Below are 22,832 nucleotides of genomic sequence, written 5' to 3' on the forward strand. Positions count from 1 at the left end.
TGGAGAGACGTGATGCCCACGTCTCTCCAAGCAGCACCTCAGCTGAAGATCTGCAAGAATGTCCTTCAGGCTTGGTTTGCCAGATAAACTGATGGACAAGAAGTCTCAACATCAGACTTGAGTCACCTACCAAAACCCCACAAAACTAAGATGGGCCCAGCCGTTCCCCAGTGCAGGAAGCTGAGAAACATCCACGTCTCCCTCCCCACCGCTCAGGAGGCCCCTGCAGCCCCCTCCACTTCGAAACAGAGCTGTCAGAGTCTGGTTACAACTTGCCCATTGCATCAGGACTCTGAACTGCTGTCTTAACACGAATTTTTGAGAGCTGAATCAAGATATTCTTCCTTGCAGCAAGATGTTAGATTTGGTCCACAGACATGCTGTGACTTGTTACTCTTTATGTTTGTTACTTACGTCTTACAGTGACACTACTCCTGGTAGCTGTAGCGCAGCAGAATCATTTCATTTAGCCCATACACACACAGATTCTAAGGAGGGTTGCAAGTGAAGCTGGGCAACCACAAGCAAAACACATCCCTGAACATCAGCAGAGATCTGCATCAATTTATAAATAACATTACTGCTGTTTGCCACATTTGTCACAGGAGCCCGTTGCAGCCTAATACCTCATAAGAGATTACGATGGATCAGTGCACTGCCTGAGCTGAACCTTCACTTAAGCAGATGGCTTTGGTGCTGCAGTGACCACCTTTAAAGCCCATTCGCTTTCTAGCTTGCTAATTATGTCACACATGGCCTGCTGTGTGATCACAGCATGGTGATCTGTTAATCCAGTCAAAGTCCAATCCGAGTGCTCCAGGAAGAGACCCCCTGGCAATGGAATTTATTACAAGGATCTATTCAAGGAGAGTTAGTTCCCTTTATCATTTGTAACACCTACATACAGATATAAAGAGGGAGCACAGGTTTGTGACAGCTTATCTGCAGATGCAAGAATTAAGCAAATTTCACAGTTCTCATCAGTCGCAGTGAACAGAAACAGGCAAAACATCTTGTGCAACCAGAGAGCATCAGCTGAACCTGCTCTTCCCCAAAATTACATCACAACTCTTTAGGAAAATGTTCAGCAAGTTTAAGTGCTAAAGGAATTATCATATTTCAAAGGCTTTTCAAATACAGAAAGCATCCCACGCCTTACCCCTGCAAGATTCTTTTTGGACAGTAAAGCAACAGATTGATAATGTTGTTAAGAGGCAGAATTAAAATAAACTTCTGAACAACACAAAAACCATGGTTGTTAAGAATACTTAAGGTACAGTGTTCCTTAGCATGTGTGTATTCACCTGAAAAGACACCATCAGGAGAGGCTGATCAACCCAGGCTTTTCTCAAAATGCCTATGTAAATTCAAACAGGATTTCCAACACACGTGTGAGCTCCGCACAAGTTCTGACCATTTGCTGTGTCAAGAAACATGCGCTTTCTGCTTACAGAATTATTAACTCTTAGTTGCATTTTCTGAGGCATGATTTACTCCAACTCTGGAAGCACCAGAGCTGTCAGTACACACTGACAAGCTGAACAGATCCTCCACGCTGGATGCTGGGGCAGAGGCCAGTTCCTTAGCAGAGATACTGCCTGCCAGAAATGAAAACTAACTCCAGGGCTTGGTAGAACACTTAAGGAAGTGATGACATTTTAAAACTGTAGTATGTTAAGCATGTTCTCTTTTCTTTTTTTCCTCCTGATTTTTAAACATCTTTTCAGCAAGGAGCTGAAAAAGAGCTCATTATCTAAGAAAAATACTATGCTTGTATCATCCCATAAAGAAGGTGGTAAAGGAAGTACTCGATCAAAGTCTTTAAGTATCCAAACAGGCTTTGCTAACAATATTCAGTATACATGATCATATAGTAAGACCAATGGATCAAGCCAGACAAGTGCCGACTAATTGCAAGATGATGCTAACCACAAGCATGATAGATAAGAACACGGCACTAGGGGTTTTATTTATCCTTAAGAAAACTGACACCTAAACTGTATCTTTACACATCAAACATGAAAATACTTTGAGACATAAAACATGAACTGAATGAAGGCACCAGATCATAACAATTCACTGGTCTTGTGCGAAAAGAAGCTGTCAGGTATAGAAACTGAAGCAAACTAGAAAGGAAAGAACATTCCATGCTGGCTAAGTGATCACACACCACCTGTGCCTACAAGGGGCAATAATACTTGAAGGAAATTCCATTTTCAAGCTGAAGGTCTCCAAGCAGAAAATAAACCCACTTTAAGGTTGAGTGTGTTGCATTAAATCTTCAGGATACTAAGCACCAATATGTGCTTGCAATGTCCTTTCAAAAGACTGTCTGCAGCCTCAAAGAGAAATATAACATTTATTCCAAGAGATGGTAGTTCAAGAAGAATTTCATTTAATCTTGTGAACTACCAAAAGGTGTCATTTCTTCCTTGCTAGGCTCGGAAGGTTCTCTTTTAGGCAGGAGTTAGTAAGCCCAGTGACTTTGCTGTGATTTTTGCTTGAGGATAACATGCAGAGATCTCAGCCAACCTAAGGAAAACAAAAGTCCAGCAGCAGCAGAGCACAAGAGACAGACTTAAGGTGGCAAGGCGACCGTCCCAAAACTGGCACTGACAGGCTGTCAAAAGCAATTGCAAATTACCCCCATTAGGAAAAGAAGAAATAGGATTCATCACCTTAAAGCTGAAGCCCCACACAGTCTCCATCTGTCAGCACTTCGTTTTTCATTGCCATCTACCAGCAGACAGCGAGTCAAAGCAGAACTTTGCAGGGGAAAAAGGTACAGTAAGTCAGCACTCTGCAGCTGGCCCACTTTTTCTAGAAGGTTGCTGACATGTAGAAAGAAAGCAAGCAAGCTTTCTAGGACACCTTAACTTCTACTGCAGGGTGACCTAGTGTTCTCCTACAGCCAAGAGATAATTATATTTCTTTTAAGAAGAGGACATGTTCGCCGGGTTATCCAAATGAGAGCGTAAGTGACAAGAATACATTGTGCTCTTTCCTTGCTGGGCACTTATGCAGCAGCCATTTCCAGCTCTACTAGGACAGGGACTATTTTTATATGTAGTTTGAGGGGAGCACTACATGGAATATTAATATTTCAAGGCATGATGCTAGCCAGTTTCAAGCTATAGCTGAGACATTAATCCAGTACTTATTCTACCAAACTGCTCAACGAATTGTGTTCAGCTTTACAAACTACAATTAAAATATCACTGTAACTAACCTCAGTCACAGATTTAGCAAGAGAGTGATGTTTTCCTGTGAAGGTTTTCAAGTCAAGGTTTTTCTTACACCATTCTACTCCACTGCCAGTAACAGATAAAGCACAGAATAAAGCAGGTTTTGTTCAGAAAGGATTAGGATTTCACTTCAGCTTTCAAGCAGCAGAATCCACATCTCTGTTCAGATACAGTTGGCTGTGGAGACATGGGCACAACATGCTACGTCAGCTCCGACATTAGCAAAATCAAGATAACCTCCCTGATAAAAGAAAGCAAGTTCTGTATTCTTACATTATGAAACAGGAAAACTAAATATTGAAGGTTTGTTTGGAACAGCATATGGAAGAGCAAAAAGAGTCAGGGCTAGTTTAAATTAATTGCTACCAAAAATAATCAAAATACACACAGATTTAGCCATTCTTGACCCAAGTAAACTTCTGATAAGCATCATTCTTTTGGTAGCTTTAAACTCCCTTTCTGTTGTGATTCAGTTTGTGCCAGAGTAACACCAGACCTCCATGCTGCAGGTACCAAAGAGGCACAAAATACACTGTGCAGCAACATTCTGAATGGTGTGCTTTTAATACAGCCCTGAAGAGAGGGGTGGTTTTTTTCTTGTTACAGGGCATACAATGTCATTTCTTCATATACAGGAGGTATTCAGCCCTTAATTTACAGGTTTTTCAAGATATTTTACTAGCGTTACTAAAAAAGAGCAAAGAACGAATACGTGTAACACCTCCAAACCATGTCCCACTTAACAAAAAGCCTTCAAGTTTTCCCATTAACAGACAAAATTAAAGCAAGGGCAAAAGCACCTAAAAATATTCTTGAACATAAAAACTATTATGTCTTATGGGTGACCTAGTAAAAAGGCTCTGGAAGATTTATTTCTCTGCATTATAATTCTAATCCTTGTCTACCTTTATAGCCTGCGCATAGAGCTAAGTCACCAAAAGGTACCACAAAAAGGGAGAATGTGACACGCATTTTCTGTGTAACACTTTGGATCAATTTCAGATGCAGTTATACTAAGAGACTGCCTGATTTCGTAATTAATTTCTGGTACAGCATTGTGAAACTGCAGCAGAGGTTTCTTAAGACAGCCAGGAGTCAAGAATCCAGTATCTTCTGAGGCTGCTGAAATAAACACTCGTTTTCCCGCATCCTGCTCGGGCTGGAGCCAGAGTGAAAGTGGAAGAGTAACATTCTGAGACCAGGTATGGCATGTGAAACAAGAGCCTCTAGCTCAGCTGAAGTTCGGGGGTATAATAATCATTTTTCAAAAGTGGTAAGTTTTATGTCTCTCAGAAGCAGCAAATGGGACCAGTCTGAGCACTTGCTATTGGAAAATCAATAGCAACTGGGGAGAATAGAAAAGGAAGGTGCAAAATGAGCCAGGGATATGAAGAGGGAAGTCAGAAGAATCCCCTTGATGACTTAAGGCCTCATAGGAAGAGGCGTTACAAAGCTCTACCTGTCCAGGTGCATGGAAAGAAGAGAGCCTTTGATGGGGAAGCAGGGCAGAGGGAACAGACACCCTCCATCAGTCACAATTCTTGCACTGCTTCCAGGCAGCCAGAGGGAACTGTAAGCATGTTCTTCCCCATCTGGTTCTCACTGCTGCTGCTCTGCACCAGACGATAGTTTGTGGAGTATTAGAAGACAAAAAGACAAACTTGTTTCCTCCTCCTCCCAAGATCTTGATAAGAGTAGAAAGGCTGCAGAGGCAGAATTCTTCAGAGTTGCTCCCCCCCACCTTTTAATCTTCAAGTTTTCAGAGCTCCAGTATCACAACACAGCAAAAGCACTGCAGGTATTTCCACCGTGTGGCAACAGAGCAATTAAAACAAAGCCTACTTCCAGACAGGGAGCAAATAGCACACTGCATCTTGGCTCGTGCTTGGCAGGATCATCATCACTGCTCTGCTGAAAATAACCACATCGTACATCACGAGCTGGTTACCTGCAATGCTCTCAGCTGGCTGACTTCACTGCGAAAGCAAAGGGTGGGAGAAGGTCCCTATTTCAAGGCTGAATCTTCCCAATATCAGCATTTGCTCAGCCTGTTGTTTCAGGCCTAGAGCTGCACTCACACAGTGCCCCTAACAGCTCTGAGAATTTGAGCAGGAATATTTGAAGTCTCCACCAGACACTTCATCCAAAAGCTGTATGAGTATGAGGGAAGCCAGACTTGTGCCATTCCCGGGAATTCCCTGAGACTGACATTAAAACCCCAGTATTTTCAACTGCTGTTATACTACTGCCACAGTAGTAATTTTTTTACCAACAAAATCTGCTTCAAATATGCAAGCACACCTAGCAATTCTAACAGCGGTGCTCATGCTTCTGCATTTTCATCTTCTTACATAGTACATGTAGAGAAATAGGCAACATTACATAAAAGGCAAATGGTACTGGTATATCCTGGATTACATCTGCTGCGAGGCATTTGTTAAAGTTGTTCACAAGTTGTCAGAAAGTCACTATTTTGGTCCACAAGCATTTTCATATTCAGAACCATCTTTTCTATGTGTATCAGCAGTTAAAAATTGCAATATAATTACAATTAGCAATTAAGCAATTACATTTGTGCACAATTGCTTAACCACAAATACTGTGACAGGCCACACATGTAGGTAAGCATTAAATTAGGGCAGCTGCATGGTCAGACAAGATTCATGCATCACTGATACATCACATATTCCATGATTAACAACTAGGTAACATCTCTACACATGAAGTAGTATCAAAAAATCTGTTTGCTTTGAGAACCAGAACTGCTTTGGCAGAACGTGTTGGGTATTTACACCAAACTGCAGGAATGGCAGAGAATGCTTTCCTTTGCAAAGCTAAAAAAAAAAAAAAAAAAAAAGATATTATTCAGACATTTACATCCAAGAAAATATGTGCGATACCAATACCACTTTAGCTATATGGCTCTTCCAGGAGCAGTAACTCAAATGAATAGTCTGATCAGAATGAATTTATGTACAGCACTAGAACCGCAAGGAGACCACAAAGTTCTCTACCTTGTGCTTTAAATGCAGTCTCGTTATTACTACACAAGTTTCCAAGTAACAGGAGTCAGGTAGGAAAGCCTCTTTTCAGTTCCAGTTTGCTTTGCAGAAGACTTGACAAGGTACTTCCCACTCTACACAACCCCTGGTACTTCTCTCTGCCGAGGAGGAATCCGAGGCCCATCAGCCACCCTGGTGATGCTGTAAGGAGGAGCTGGAGAATTACTCCAGGGTTACTGAGCCCGGGAACTGTGACTGCAGCTGAACAAGCTGCAGGTCTAACACCTCCCAAGAGTGGTGGTGGTGGGAGGGGTGTGTCGGTCATTAACTTTTAACTGATGACTACTCCTCTGTATTTATATGTAAATTACCTGTGAAAAGTTGTTCGTAGGATTAGTTATTATTCTCCCTCCGCCCTTTGTGCCAGTACTTCAGATATAATGACTTTTCTTTCTACAGTGTTAAATCCCAGGGCTCTGTAAATATCTCTGCCAAGTTCTCTTGGTGTCCCACCTGGCACCGGACAGCAGAGGACCCCTAAACCAAATTTTTCTAAAAGGCTTTTTGAGATTATACAGAGCTGGAAAAGGTCTTAAGCTATTACCAAAGTTAAATTTCCTGTTTCTGGAGGTGGTTTGTCACTCAAAGCAACCTAGAGAAGGTAGAAAGTACTTTAAATCTTCATTATGATAATATTAGGAGATTTAGCAGATACAGCATGAGAGCAGGATGCTAAAAAAGCCCTCTAAACCAAGAAAAAACTCACACCTATGTACCTTGAACACCCAGAAGACAAGCTCACCAGAAGTACAACCCAAGTTTGAATTCAACTTGCTGTAAGCAAGGCAGTAATTATTTTTAGAGGTGCAGTCAGATTTTTTTTTATCCTAGGCCAACAGGAACTTGTGGTGCATTTGCATGAGCACATATTTTAGATTTCCTTTCTCCTTGCAGAGATAGCTTCTGCACCAGATCTGGTTAAATACTGGATATATTTTGATCGGTTGTTTTATGCAAGATCAATGAAAAAAAATCTTTTTAAATCGGCACAGGAAATCAGCAAGCTTTTCTTGGTACAAAAATCAGTCAGGATGATTATTTATATGGCAAAATTTTTCTTCCCCAACAAACTCTTTGTACAGTTCAAAAGATGATGCTTTCCAGAAAGACAGCATTCAGAATAATATTGTGCACTACACAGACTGCTGAATTACTCCCACTTCTCACTTCGGATTCAGGAACCTGACCATGCAGCGTTCAGTGAGGCACCAGAAATCCCCAGGGAAGAGATCAGCTTTCACTAAAGATCTGTGGTACTTAATTTAAACAGTAATGATCACAATATGGATCAGGATAGGCTGCATCACTGTGCAGGGATGCTAAGAAATAGTGTGAAGCACTTTCCTTCTCATGGTCGTAAGACTTTTTAATGTTTTTTTGTGTGTGAACTCATCTGCCTTTGACTAGCAAAGCTGCTATAACGCATCAATTCTGTCTCACTGCAGTACATAAGGGGCAAACCACGGCTACTGCAAAGCAGTGGGTCGGTATTTCCACAATTATTCAATGAACAAAAAAACGGTACTGTGACAGCATTTTGACACTATAAAATCCCATCATCCCCACTTTACCTCTACGTTAGGTGTACAACAGAAGTAATGTTCTTTTGTTCAACAACTACAGTAAAACTCAGTGCACACCTTTCACATTTTGCAACTTCTAGCCATGATTTTAGGGTCCAAAAAATGTCAGAAGGCTACTAACACGCACAATACATTAAAAAAAGGTGCACGAATGTAGAAAAGCCCAATCTGGTGCAGAGCATCTGTCCTAACCAGAACCCAGGCTTTCCTGACAACTGAAATAGTCTCTGTAGACAAAATACAGTTCCAGGCTGCCACACATGAGATACTGGTTCTTACGTTTTTCCTGTTCAGAACATACAAATTCAAAGTACACCGAATACATTCAGATGGCCTCATTTGCTGTGAAACAGGGAAGAAACCACAGCTGTCTCTGCACGAGCACAGACATATTCTAAAGCAATTTTTATCCTCCTGGACAGGCATGTTCTCTCGTGGCAGACAGATTTACCAAAGGAGCGCAGAAGCATGTGCAAGAAGGTGTTTTAGCACCCTCTGTACAGATCACAAGTGCAAAGGTCATTACTCCTGTCTGTATCTGTGAGATCCTTCCCCTCGACTGGGTGCAAGACTTCCCCTGAAATTATAACCAAGGATTGGACACAGGCTCTATTTCACAAGGAAAGGCCTCTTGAGTTAACTCTCTTGTACAGACACTGAGCAAGATGGCAGAGGCAGTGAAAGCACTTCACTTTCAGGGAGAGGAAACAAAAACAAAACAAAAAGAGTACCTCTCACTTCTATAGTGGCGTTGGCTATAGGAGAGTTTGAAAACACAAACACGCACAAGTATTCCCCTGACTCTTCTGCTCTGGGCTTCAAAATCCTGCAGACAGGGAGAGAACACATGAGCCGTGGTAAGTACTGTGTTAGCAACCAAATATGAGCAGGCTAGGAATTTATTTTTTCCCCCCCATACTTTAATCTTTTAACTGAATTCAGAGCTATTACTTGTTAATTCAAAGTATGTTGTACGGACGTACCTACTTGAAATAAAGGATGTTGTTTGCCTAGAAGAAGGGTGAGCTCTACCCTGGAAAGTCAGTACCAATTTAGCTGAAGAGGCTGCATTTAGTTTAAAAGCAAAGAAGCCGCCTGACACCTGTTAATTAGGCACTACCTTTAGTTTGATGTAAGTCATCCACTAGCCCGTTAGGCAGATATCCCCTCCCATTGAGGGAGGAACAGGATTTGTATGTACTAACTGCACTGAAAAAAACATACATGGCCAATTGGAAAGACAGACTACAAATACAATCAAGACTGACACTGTCATCTCATAAGCCGTTTTCTTTTTTTCATAACAAACAGGAGACTGGTCCATTAACAGTTTTCTCCGATTCAGACTGGATGTGGAAAATCTGCAAAAGCTGGTCAACTCATGAAGGAAGACACCACATAGGAAACTGCTGCTACTTAAAATTAGGAAATGCATTAACAACCAGTAAAGGGAAAAACAGATGCAAGCCAGCCAGAAGAAAGTCAGAGCCGCAACAAATGCCAAAAAAACCCACAAAACCCCAACCCCAAAACAGAAACAACAAAACCCACACAGAACAAAAACCCACCACCAAAACGGATTTACATTTGAGATGGTGCTAACTTCAAGTCCACCAGCTTTTGCTGTACTTTGAAAAGCTTTTGGATACAAATGTCTTAAAAGCTCTACACAGAAGTTCTTCAGATATTCACCTACAAAAGACATCTTAGACTAGAGAAGCACAGGATGATGTGACGCATAATTTAGATCTCCACACAGCACAGAATAAGGTAGTTCTCCCCATCCCCTCCTCCTTTTACTGAAAGGCTTCTTGGCTTTTTTTTTTTTTAAACACATTAAGTAAACAGCATGCAGATGAACAGAAAGCCTGCAGAAGAGCACTGTAACAAAATAATTTAATTACACATGGAAACTGCTTAGACAGGTGGAAAAAGCTGTTTAGCACAATACTTCGACTCAAGTCTTCAGGTGTTTACTACAGGACTTACTTTCCAGAGTCACTGGTGAAAGTCTATAGTTAGTTATAAAGTGAGTATCTGTCAGATAATAATATACACCCACTTATCAGAGTTAAAGATTATCTTAATGACATTTAGTATCAAACATCAAAGCGATAACTGTGTTTAAGCTGTAGGCAAGTAAATATCCTCAGGAGTACACAGTAACCCTGAAGCCTGCCGAAGCTGCTGGCAAAGGTGCAGTCCTGGCCTAGCTGCGATGGGCCAGCCCCACCCAACTAAGCATTACTAAGCTATCCTAAGACCCTGCAATAGCCAGGGAAGGCAGAGAATACTCAAATTTCAGTTAACAGTATTTAGGACCTTGATAGTTAGATAATCATACTCTGATCACTGCTTTTTATCCACTACAGTCAATGCTTAAGAGAGAGGGGGGAAAGACAGACATTGTATTCTTTCAGCTCTATGTAAGAGGCTTTTAAAAGTGTGAAACTATGGCAGCCCTACTGGAGTATTATAACCATAAATCACTAAAGCAAATATAAGTTGATACAGCTGCAGTTTTATAGACAAACAAGCACATGAAACAAGTTTGCTCAGCCAACAAGTTCCCTCAGTCTTGCGGTTTTAGGAAGAGCCCAGCATTTTGTAGATGCAGACTTTTCAGCAGATGCAGAACCACCCAAGACACCATTTTCTTCTATTTAGCTCAGTAACCTGCTACTCAACTCAATTAACGATGAAGTATTCAGAAAGCAATCACTACTTTTCCCCTCTAAACTATGAATGTAGATTAGGGGACAGGTCTCCGGAACGAAAGCACAGGATGGCCAGAACCACTTCCAGACACTTTCTGCTTGTGAAAGAATAAACTACAAATAATTCTTGACCATTTTTAATTAAAATGGTGAACTAAAGACCTATACTAAAACTCTGAGCTTTCTGACTATAGCTGCCTTCCAGCAAGAGCAGCTACATCAAGACTTAATGAAGAATTAGGAAAGATATGTTAAACTTCTACTGTTGCCTGAAGCAGGATTTTAAAGGTATGTATAGTTTAACTTAGAAATTCTGAAGCATTCTGAATGGTAAGCAACACTGAATTTTCATGAACTAACTACATTTCACTAGCAAGATACAACATCTTGAAACATTTATTTAAAAAAAACCAAGTAGAATGCAAAAGATTAATCAATCATGTAAAAACTGCTGAACTTAAATAACCTCTTCTAACTATGTGGACATTGCTTTCATGAATTTCGTATTTCTGGATCTAAAAAATACAATAAAATAACCAAATCAAGCTAGAAGTTAACGAACAGATCAAATGCAGTGTGACCACATGCAACAAAGAAATGCCACAGAAAGTCTGAAGCCACAAGATACAACAAAGCAGATTATAGATGAACGGGAATTTGAGATCTACATTGCAAATACAAATTTTCCCAAATTCTCAAGCTGTCCTGTGATTGCACCATGCTCTACCAATCCTCATTCACTGGGAACAAAGTAATTGTCTTACAGTCTGCCCACTTTACTTCTTCCTTCTCCAGGATGTTAAAATTGAATGCAAATTTAATTCCTTTACTGAGGAATCTGAAAGGAAAAAAATCCAACCTAGCTTGGAACAGATTACAGAGAAGTCAGCCTCAATATTGTAATCTTGATGCAAGATACCTTCTGTACCACTCAAGCTGGTGATTTTGGATAAGGCTGCTCATCAAGTTAATTGCTAGATAAGAAAGCAGAGCCTTAAAACTCAGATCCAGCATTAAACATTGCACTGAGGAAATAACAGGATGTAATTATGGAACTAATTTAGACTATTATTTTTAACTGCAAATCTGAACAGATAAAACAAAGCGAGCTAAAGTGGAAAACAAAAAGGAAAAACTTGAACACCTCTTTATCAGAATCAAACACAACTTCCATAATCCTGCAGATAAAAGGATGCTTTGCTAAGGAAATGAAAACCTTGCGTATTTCTTAATCCTGTGCCAGTAAGCAACATTAGTGCAGTAAAGAGCCCATGGTGCTCTGCTAGAGAGAGAAAAAGGGCAGTTGAGTGTGTTTCCTTGCTTTAGAGCAGAGATAAGGCACAGTAAACCAGATGCACTACAATATAGTGGGCCTTGCCCAGGCATAAGCACCTCTTTTTGACATAATAGCTGAGTAAGAGGGTTAGAAGTGGTCTAATGTCTCCAGTACATTATCACTGGTGGTGTTAAAGACATTCCTTAAGTGATCTTCATCTTAGCTTAACACTGAAAGGAAAGTTGTATTTGCTATCCATTCTGGCATCGAGAGAAGAAAATGGAAGGGGGAAAAAAACAAAACAAGAAAATTACACATACAAACCAGATTTTCATAGTCAAGTCCATGTCAAGAAAGTCCCATTTCAGGTATACAGAAACCCTCAAAGGATTTCCGTTAAGTGCAAGCTACAGTGAAAGGAAAGAGGTGGCTGTACACATTCTGTTCTCCTTCACACCCTTAGATGGAAGGTAGAAACAAAGCCAGAGCATGCGCACGTGGAACAGATTAATGCTGAACATGTGGATGTACTGACAAATAAGAAGTGATACAGCTGTACTGGCTTAATCAAGATTTGGTGTAATTTCATAGTAGTGGTCTGACAACTCATCAATAACAACTCAGACAACACCATCTTTCATCTCCCAAGGCCAGAAAATGACTAAACCAGCTGATTTCAGTGATTTATGTACTGCATTTCCTTGCACAATAAAAACGCACAGCTGCAGATCCATCCTTATGTAGACATAAGCAAGACAGAGACTGCACAATATACTCAGAGGAAAAAACAACTAGACTATGTGCCTGTGCCTATGTCCATACATCATGCATACTCTAGAGAAGAACTAAATTAGTTTAGACTGAAAAGAGAAGTTTACAGAATGTTTTTGTTGACATTATGTTTACATGAGCTAGTTGGGACAACTGGAGACAACACTTTTCCCAGAATTGTTCTTCTGTTATGTGTACTTTTTGTGTGCTAATGCAGATCAACTCACTTTGACCACTGTGAAGCTGAGCACCAGGGACCCTGGAGTCCCAACATCCCATCTGTTCCAAAGTAGTGTGCCTACCAAGTTTGTCATTCGCTAGCGTAACATGAAGATTATTCCAAAGAGACTTACTTGTATTCTGTAGTGTTTGAAGATTTTCTAGTGCCAGGGATCTCCTCTCCATTCTTCACCCAGTAACTGGCAGAAAGGGGGCTGGGACTTGTGGTGAGGTTACACTGCAATGTGACGGCAGGACTGTACTGATGAATGACTACATCCTCACTGGCATTGATCCTGGGCTCTGAAACGAAGGACACATTAAATAGCAACAAATCTTCACTGGCAATTTTGCCCCACTAGCCTAAAATTCAAAGGGGAATTGGGAAGGGAAAAGACTACACAAGGAATGTCAGTCACCGCACTAATTTGGGATACATCAAGAATGTCACACTAAGACAGCTGACCACTAGTGAAGGCAACACCTTATGGATTAACACCCCTACATGGAAAAAAAGAGATTTAATTTAGATTGTTCACTTTAATATTTAACATCACTGCAGATTTCTGTGTAACACCATTAATCATCTTTTACACACTACTGACCATAATATGGGAAAACGCTTGTCCTGTGACTATACATGAGAGATCAGCTGGTCCTTTGGAAGCAACTTCTTTCTGGCTATTACTTACATTGAGGTTTAAAACAAACCCATTTTCTATATAAAATAGCTCTCAGATAGTCTTCTGAATAGTATCTGTAGACTTCCCCCTACAAAAAGACTAACATCTACCTAAGGAAGATATCCTGTGCACACAAGATATTCCAAATAACACAACTTTCCTGATGTCTGAAATTCAAGCAAGCACCCAGTGTGAATAAGGCACAAATCTGATGAAGAATGGCTGAAAAGAGTCTTTAATGCTTAACGATAAGAAGTAAGAATACACACCAAGTTAAAAATTAGAGTCAGGAACTATTTTGTTTCTAAAGTAACCTTAAACATAAACATTTATGCAGAAAAAAACCTGTGAGCCTCATTGCATAAACAAACCACAAGAGTTACATACTTTGCTGGTTGCATTAGGAACTAAACTAAGGCTGTTTCACTTTACAATCTTACCTTTTAATATCAGATACACATTTTTGAGGGGAAAGCCCTTCAGAAGTAATAAGATTAGTATGAGGGCACTGTTCTTACATTTGATAACCATGTTTTCTTAAGATCGTGCAGATAGCTATTACTCTCTAACAAAACAGGCTGATGAATTTTTAGAATAGTCAAGAGACAAGTTTCTTCCCGATCTTGGAAAAGAGACCTTTCTATTGAAGGTCTCATGGTTCACAGCTGGTTTCAAGTAGTCTGAAAAAAACCCAAAAAATACCCCCAAAACTCAAACCCCAAAAAAGAAAAAAACCCAAACCAAAAACCAACAAACCCTAACACAGGATGACAGAGCTTAAAGGAATTTAAGAAATCTTGCTATTAGTCTTCCAAAAATATCCTCGTTTAGTATTGGCTATAGTTACATCTTGAACCAAAGGCCACTACTATAGCAGTAAACCTGCTGTGTGTCCTCTGGTTTTGATGCATTTCCTTACTTTAAAGGGTGAAATGAATTCCAAAGCAGCTGTTGCCAGCTGCTCATTTCACCAACCACACTCCTACAGCACCAACCTCTCTGAGCACATTCTGGTCAGTGGCAAAGGGTAGGAGGGTGAGGAAGTCAGTCACTAATGAATGTCTTTTGTGATTTTTGCCAAGTCAGCGAAGGATTTTTAATCCTGTAAATTTTGTTATGCTCTGTGGTAACATATTTGCAATATAAATTTAGTCATATCCATGCAGTCTTTTGGATATTCATCTGCAAAGCACTTGGACACAAATTATGAAACTGAGGAAGAGAAGTGGAAAAAAACATCAGAAACGCTGCATTTTTCACTACATAAAACATTAATCTATCCAATAGTACATTATTGCCCAGAGAGGTAGGTACAAAAAAATATCTACCTACTAATGACCTGACAAAGCCTTTTGACTCCTGTATATCCTTTTCCCCTTTCTTCAGCAGGCTGGCTATATAGCCTCTTTTCACAGCTATTTAAAATCAGGACTATCATTTAACTGCAGAAAAACTGGCAGGTACTGTAGTAATGGAGGGGGGTTTTGACACTTTTCACAGACACTTTGCTCTTAACACACATTTTCAACTGTGTTTCTGCCTCATTTTTCCCATGCTGGGAATTTTAACCATGCAAGGATCTGTTTGGGTCTTATGAGGTACAAAATTGTTTTGTTAAAGCCATACCATTACTGGACAGCCCTACAGGCATCTCCATGCCCAAGAAAAAGCTTGTGTGCGCTCTCAGAAAAGCACTAACAGAGCTTTGGAAATACTTTTAGTATTGTGTGAAATAATAATTCAGTGTTAGAACACTTATCTAGAGGAATAACTTTTGCTAGGATTCACTGATCATACTGGAGTTTGTTTTAAACATTTTTCTTTGATGAAAGCAGTGTCTTCAACTCTGTAGCCTGTGAAATAAATGCAGTGGGTTTCCTTTTAGGAGGACGCTGGCAGGACAGGCTTCAGGGTGCTGTAACAGAGACTGCAACACATCTAGCGAGCGCTGTTTTAACAGACGCCGATGCTCCTTGTGCTGCGCAGAGACACAGCCTGAAGTGGTGATCAGCCTGCTGCGATCCTGGAAATGGAAAGCATACATGCTGTCATCAGAAACCACCACACAAGTGCCAGCAACAGGAAAAAGTCACCAAAAAAAAAATCAATCTAGTCCCTACAGAAACCAGGAAGTTAAAGACTTAATTCAGAAGGGGTTTGACAGTGGTAATCTTCTGGCTTTCGTATTCTGTTGATAATGGAGTCTTCAGCCTCTAATACTGATGAACCTCAACATACAAAAAAAGCCTGCCTGGAGCTAATTCATATCTATTCTTACCTATGTTTCTGCTAAGCTGTGATGTCCAGAAAATATTTACAGCTGTCTCAATCTTGCTTTGCTGGAGCTTGCTGCTGTCTTTTGTGTCTGACTTGCAACTTTTCTAAGTTTTAGGTTGAGAAAATGAAAGGCAACTGCAGTCTCATTTACATATTTTACCTGCATTTATGTCACTTTGTTTTTTTTAAAAAAAAAGAAGAAAAAAAAAAAAGGAAAACAAATCAGGCAGTCTTAGCCTGATTTAATTCTAGAAGACAAGCTTCAAATGCAATACTACTGGAACAGTAACATCCAAAGAAAGATGTCCACTTAAAAAGAGACTCTTCAGCATCTTGCTCTTTCACACATCATTTAAACTGCTTATTTCATGCAAGATCACATTTTAAAGTTAAACAAACAAGTCAACCAACCAAAAAAACCCCAACCATTAATAAATGAAATTGTTTATCCAAATTAGGAATGAGACAGGAGCCAGATGTTAGTTCTTGGGTGCTAACGTGTAAAAATCAAGTTGTACTTGACCTCTCGGCATTCAAGTTCCAGTATCTGAAACAAGCTGTGATTTAAAGGACAGTGAAGAGGTTGTGCTCTTTTGAAACATCTGATGTTCGTTTTCAGTAATGCTGATGTCAAATAAGGCCAGCACCAAAATGGCCACCATTAGCTGGAAACTCCTAACACTGTCGGCAGAAAATTCCTATTTCAAAGATAAGTTGGGCTCATGCACACAACACAGCAGCTGATACGTTTTGGGCAGCTTCAGAGAAGATGGTCTCCACCTTCCAGGGACAGCTTGGAAACCTGCTTCCCACCCTCATCTCTGTTTCCAGCATGGTCACACAGGAGTTCGATGTCCAAGTGGTCTGTTCCCCAAGCAGTAGCTGGTCAGATCTCTTAACATACACAGTATTACAGAATATAAGCATTAAAGTATTTGGTTCAACATTTCCCCCTCTATGAGTAAAACACAAAAGCAGAAGAATTATCCTGGGCACAAGGCACTTAGCAATGAAGTCACAATACACACCCCAGAATCAGTAGCACCAGATGCAACAAGATGATGTTAACTGGGGAGGAAGATGAGAGGTTAAACTTCAATCCCTGGATCAGGTTAGTATCAATGGCTTAAGAGAGGAAAAACACACTTTCCACATGGAGACATCTTGACAGTAATTCATTCCCAAATGACGACTTTTCATATGAAAAGGATTTTCTCCCTCAGTAGGTTACTAAAATTGACTGGACACAAAGAGAGCAGCACAGGACCACAAACTTGCCACACTCAAGAAAACTAAAGGTCTGAACAGGGGCAGAGGGGATTTCCAGGAAATATTACTCCCTAGAAGACAAATTTTTAAGCTTTGTCTTAGGGTAGTGTCATATCCTAAAATTACACAGCTCTTGCTGCTGTAGGTCATGCAAGCAATCTACCCATCTGAGTCCTTTGGGACGTCAAAGGACAAAGGAGGAATCAAGCATTAGGACTGAAAGCTGAGGAGGTTTCAGCTGAACCACCCAATGCCACTTAAATTTTCAAGTCAATCCAAATCACTGGGGTTCACTGGCTATTTTTCCACATATATCACTGTAGTTTCCATTTTCCAGAGGTAAGTTCTCTGAGTTTAAGACTGTCTGGTTGGATTGGTGGGGTTCTTTTAGGGCATCCAAAAACATAGCTGAGACATAATTACAGAGTTTGATATTTTTGTACCCAGACAAAACTCAAAGTGGTACATAAAAGATTTATTTATGCACAGAGCACAATAGCAAGGCAATACCTATTCTCTGCTCTTTGCCACCTTAGGACATTGAGAAATCACAGGGACGCAGGTTCTCCTGTACCTCCATGCACCAGGCTCACATTGCAGAGTTAATTCACTCTGCCCATAATTCATTAAGAGATTTGCTTCGTCTGGTTAGCAAATGCAGGAGTTTTGCATCTTACACAAAATAAAACAGGGTTTTTCTCTAATGACTCTGACGATACAACTTCCAGACTTGGCTGGGACTGCTTTAGAAGCAAGCTGAACACATTATTGTCTTGTAATAATAAAGAACAGAAAGTGATTTTGGGTCAACCATATTCTCTGCTTTTGAAAGCCTTTCTGCTGCCAAAAGTTGAATTCTCAGCCAAAAGTCATTTAGCTAAAGTTATTAGTTCAGTACCAGGGGGGAGGATATTCCCCTCCCTCCCTTCATAGGCTGGATAAAGAATAGCTGCATCGGCTCAGTGCTGCTGCATCAGAGAACTCATTAGGAAAACGGCGCTGTTCAGAAAGGAAAATAAACACCACGACTTCATGGAAAAATCTAAACATTTAAAGGTCACACATAACTGAAAGGGAAGGATTTGTACAGAAGCATATATGCAAGCAAAACCATGTAAGAAGGCATTCAGAGAAATTCCAAGAGAACAGGAGAAATAAAACCAAAACAGTCAGACCTGGGAAGAACACAGAAATCAAATATAAAGGCACTCTTGGAGAAGATAGCATTAGGGTGACTGGAAAACTACTACAAAACTAAAGCGGGTAGGGAAGAAACACAAATTCAACACTGGGCTTGTTTTCACACAGAAGCTATAAAACAGATCCACAGATTTTCCCAAGTCCTTTGATCCTAAGGAGAAGAGACACAGATGGCACACAACGGCAGCACTACAGGTGGAGGAGCAGTCTAGGGGGTTCAAGACATCAGGGCAAGGTAGCAGAGGGTTTATCAGGGTAACAGGAGGGAAAGGGTCACTAGACTGCCTCTAGATACTACAGTACCACTACTGTAGGGTGCCGGACTCACTCTGAAGGACGCTTATAGTAGCCTGGGCTCGAATCCACGTTATGGAGGGATTTTGCCTCAAGTCATTCCTCCTGGGATCGTTGCTGGCCCTGCACTCGTAAGTCCCAGAGTCTTCCAAGGTAAGGCGGGTTATTCTCAGCACACTCACCCCATTCGCCCCGTAGGCAGTGTTAATGGTGACACGGCGCTTCCGAGCGCCATCCCAAAGCTGTTTGAAAGACTCAGCCCGGTTGACTTCAGCGTACCACCACTGGATCTCTGGAGTGGGGTTCCCAACCACATCACAGTACAGTTCAAAGGCGTCCCCCGTGAGTTTAGTTTCTGACATGGGCGACTTGACAAACCCAGCTAGAGGGAGGGGCAGCAGAAATGCAGTGACAGAGCAGCAGAAAACAAGAGATCTTATAAAGAACAAAGCAATGAGGTGTAGAAAACAAAGAATTAGATAAGACATTAGCATCTACAATAACAGAACTTTCACTGAAAAAACACAACACTGAGCACTTGCAGGTGGAGGTCGACAGCTTGAGAGCAGCACGCTCCACTCAAGAGTATTCACAGGAGACACAGCTTCATGGCACAAGGTGCTTTTCCTCGCCACTCCGGGGGATCCACCTGTGGCAGCTGCACTTGGGAAGCCACAGGCTGCCAGGCACACCAGCCAGGAGGAACCTCCAAGCCGCTCAGCAGACTGACAGGCGTTCAAGCCTTTTTTGGATGTGTGGACCTTGTAATCGGCAAGTATTAAGTGTTCACGGCCAAACATCTTTCCTCTGAAGAGTATTCTTGCTTTATACAACCTATCTACAGGGGGACAAAAATGGGTAAAACCCTAACCTTCTGCCCTACGCAACCTGCAACTGTGAACTCTGATTTGACCTTTTATTCCATCTATTTTGGACTTCAGAGGCAGGGAATTTCCCCAAGATACAAGTGACCTACTTTCCTGAAGTAGCTGGATTACCACAGCTCCAGTCTCACAACCTTCTAAGGTAAAGGGAATTTCAGTGGTATATGCACACACAGGCCAGAAGATCGTTTTGTTAGTTCAGAAACAGCATCAAAGGGACTTCAACAAACCACACAATTTTTACCTTCTGAAACGAGATCCCATGCTGACATTTGTGATCAGGCCAAAATATCCTTATTATGGCATGAAATCCTTCAATACTTACCAGCCTCAGAGCTGTGTTAAAAGCACAGACATACCAAATTGTCCTTCAATCCTATTTTCAAAGGTATCTACTGAAAACAGTGTTGCCTTTAAACTGGTCTCTTCCCCCGCCAGGCCCCCCCAAAACTAGAAGATTAGAATACAGCTGGCCAGACAGATTATGCAGCAAAACCCGTCAAATTGCTGTGTTCCCTGGGCAGCAGGACTTCTCATCAGCAAGCACAGTTAATAGGGCCACACAGCTGATAAAACTCAGATTGTTTAATTCTTTTCCTCAAATTCACGGCTTATTTTCACGAAGAGGACTGAAAGAATTCTACAGATTTTAGAAAATGGAAAGGTGGACTTAAAAGCCTTGCAAAAATTTCTGATGCACACTCATTAAATTCTTCCCACCTCCCCACATCATTTGACCATGCTCATGAATGTATATATAACTGTTTGTTTTGCTGTTTGACAATTACATTGGAAGTCTGAACTATCTATAGATCTGTAGTTCTATATGCATCTCTAAATAATCACTTGGGCAGGAAAACAAGACCAGGAGTCTCCAGAGCACACAGAGAAACTGTTCCTTGATGGCATAGCCCTGTTTGAAGAGTAACTGTGCCATAGTTGCAGGTAACAGCTACAAGAACAAACACTCAGAAGTAAAAAATACTAATGTCAGAAATGGTTTCAATTACAAACTCATTTGAAAAGGATTCTCCAGCCTTGTACTCCAGCACTAAAGGAGGCGAGCTCTACACTCAGTAGAAATACCACAGCAAATAATCCATTGCTGCAGGGAGAGCGAGGAAAAAGCACTAGAAGTGCCCTAATTACAGCTACAAACTGCACTAAGACCACCGTTGTTTTTCCTTGAGATTAACAAGGATCACACTGTTTTCACACTGCTGCTTGAGGTAACACAGGAGACCAGGTTATGATCTTGCTCTGCTGGACTGTCCCCATTCCAAGGGATGCTGAACGAGGAAGAACTTGTATTCCCATAGAGGCATAAATCAGAGCGCAAGACTGGCATCTAGCTCAGCACGGTTTACTAGACGCAATAGGCTAAAGCAGTAACACATAGCATAAGCTAGCTTCTTTCCAAATCTTAGTGGTTCTCCTATACTACAGCCTTTTTCTCCATACCTTCCATCATAATATTGAAACACCGTTCACAGCCAAAGAGACGACAGTAGCTCAGAGCAGACTGCTCAGAAAACGATCCCCCTTCTACAGGTCCCCAGTTTCCACTAAACACTGATGCACAAAGATGATGAACTAACTCCCCTGCCGTGAAATGCATCCCTGAAGTCAAAGGCCAAGTGACCCAAAACCCTAAAGCTGCAGTTCAGTCCTACTTCTCCAGCTGTTCTGGCTACTAAGCAACCAACTAAGCAAGAAAGGCTTCTTACCTAACCTTTGTGGCAGGGATGAAGGGGTGTAATTGTTTTCAAATAGCCATGAGCTGCACTGCTACTCAGGTTACACAATAGACATATGTGGTATAAAAGAATACAGTAAATCCTCTTATTAAAAGGAGTATCAGTAATTTGATTAAAACAAACTGTCAAAAGCTTTCAGTTTTCAATCTGATTCAGCATTCACTAAGCTGTTAGAAGTATTATAACTTTTGCATAAAGCCTAAAAATAATTTTAAAACATTAAACTGGACAGCTTCATCAAAAGGTCTCTTTAGTAATTATTCTCCAGGTTTTAAGTTTTAAACCCTATGTTTCCATCTGTTTCAAAACCTCTTGGAAAACAATGTCTCAAATTATGATATATTTCAATGCAATACTCTATCTTCACCCGAGTAATGATGTAATCGGCACATATAACTCCATCATGATGGCAAAGAAAAAACACAAACTGGATTTGGTGGCCCTCCCCACCCCACCAAGAGATAAAAGTACTCTTTAAAAAAGGTATTCTAGGTTAGAATAAATTCCTGGAAGGACAAACAGGAATGAAGATGGTAGAAGAGCATCCATATGCAAATTAATAAAAACTGCATTATAAAGGACTGGCAGTGCCATTGAAAATGCTACACAAGTCTCAGGTTTTTTTCAGAAATAGCAAAGGCAATATATTCAACAGCATCAGTAAACTGAGGCGGTGCTTCCAGCCACCATACATCTGCCAAGGGGTCATTTCCAATATCTAGCCAGAAGCTGCAGAAAGAGCTGAATTCTGCCAGTACCAAGACGACATGTTTAAAGGAAAAAAAGAGGCAAAATATTACAGAGAATGCTCTTTGTAACACAACAGGAGTCTGGAAACCGAAGTACTCCTGCTTTTTGGCAATTGTCAGTGATTTCCATAATTGTTCAAAACCAAACAGAAAATGATACTGTACAGATTTCATTGCTTACATAAGAGGCTTTTGGAACCCAACAGTTTCCTTACTCGGTCTTTTCCAAGCACAGTACTTGCTGCTTTGTTATTACTGTGTTCTGCACAATTCTAGAGACTGGAGCATCAAAAGAACAAAATACCTACCAAAATACAAACAGATCAAGCCAAGAGGTCAAGGTTTTGTTGAAGTGATTGTCTGTTTAAAACTGAAAACCTGCCCTTATTTGTAATTTACAGCTGTCTTATTTTCCAATGTGTAAACTGTAGGAAGCAGTGGCTGCAATAATTTTCAGCTTCAGTTTACAAGTGTCAGCCATTTAAAGGCTCTCACAAAGGTCAGAGCTCTTGGGAGTGTGGAGGAAGGAGGCAATAATCCATAGATCACACCTTAAAATCATACAGACCCATGGGAAGTGGCAGAATAGCCCAAATCTTAAGTGAACCCCTAATGTCAAATACAATAGGGAAAAGCACTTTCAAGTGCTGACAAGAAAATATTATTATGAAGTTTTGATATGTAATTTTTGTTATATTGACAGCTGTATTTATTTCATTAGTCATGAGTTATTCTGTTACACAGTGAGTTTCCCCACAATAAAACTAAAAGGTGTTTGAGGCAGAGAGTTGTTCAGGTTTTGGATATTTTTAATGCTAATTGCTATCATGCATAAAAACCAAGGGA

The 22,832-nt window shown here is 40.7% G+C and overlaps 1 protein-coding gene across 4 annotated transcripts in view; it reads right to left on the bottom strand.

Annotated features, from left to right (window-relative positions):
* NPTN (neuroplastin) overlaps nucleotides 1-19,442 on the bottom strand; it is a 33,634-nt gene extending 14,192 nt beyond the window's left edge. For 2 of the 4 annotated variants that reach the window (XM_026855778.1, XM_026855780.1), the window contains exons 1-3: nucleotides 18,631-19,438; nucleotides 13,008-13,176; nucleotides 8,622-8,716 (exon numbers count right to left, since the gene is read on the bottom strand). In XM_026855778.1, the coding sequence (XP_026711579.1) occupies nucleotides 8,622-8,716; nucleotides 13,008-13,176; nucleotides 18,631-19,090 (724 nt within the window). In that variant the 5' untranslated portion in view covers nucleotides 19,091-19,438. Of the gene's footprint in view, nucleotides 1-8,621; nucleotides 8,717-13,007; nucleotides 13,177-18,630 lie in introns of all 4 variants that reach the window. The other 2 variants (XM_026855781.1, XM_026855779.1) reach the window with 1 other exon arrangement.
* Between the last annotated feature and the right edge of the window lie 3,390 nt (nucleotides 19,443-22,832).

The sequence above is a fragment of the Athene cunicularia genome (genome assembly GCF_003259725.1).
Source record: "Athene cunicularia isolate RWA chromosome 10 unlocalized genomic scaffold, athCun1 chr10_part1, whole genome shotgun sequence".
NCBI lineage: Eukaryota > Metazoa > Chordata > Aves > Strigiformes > Strigidae > Athene > Athene cunicularia.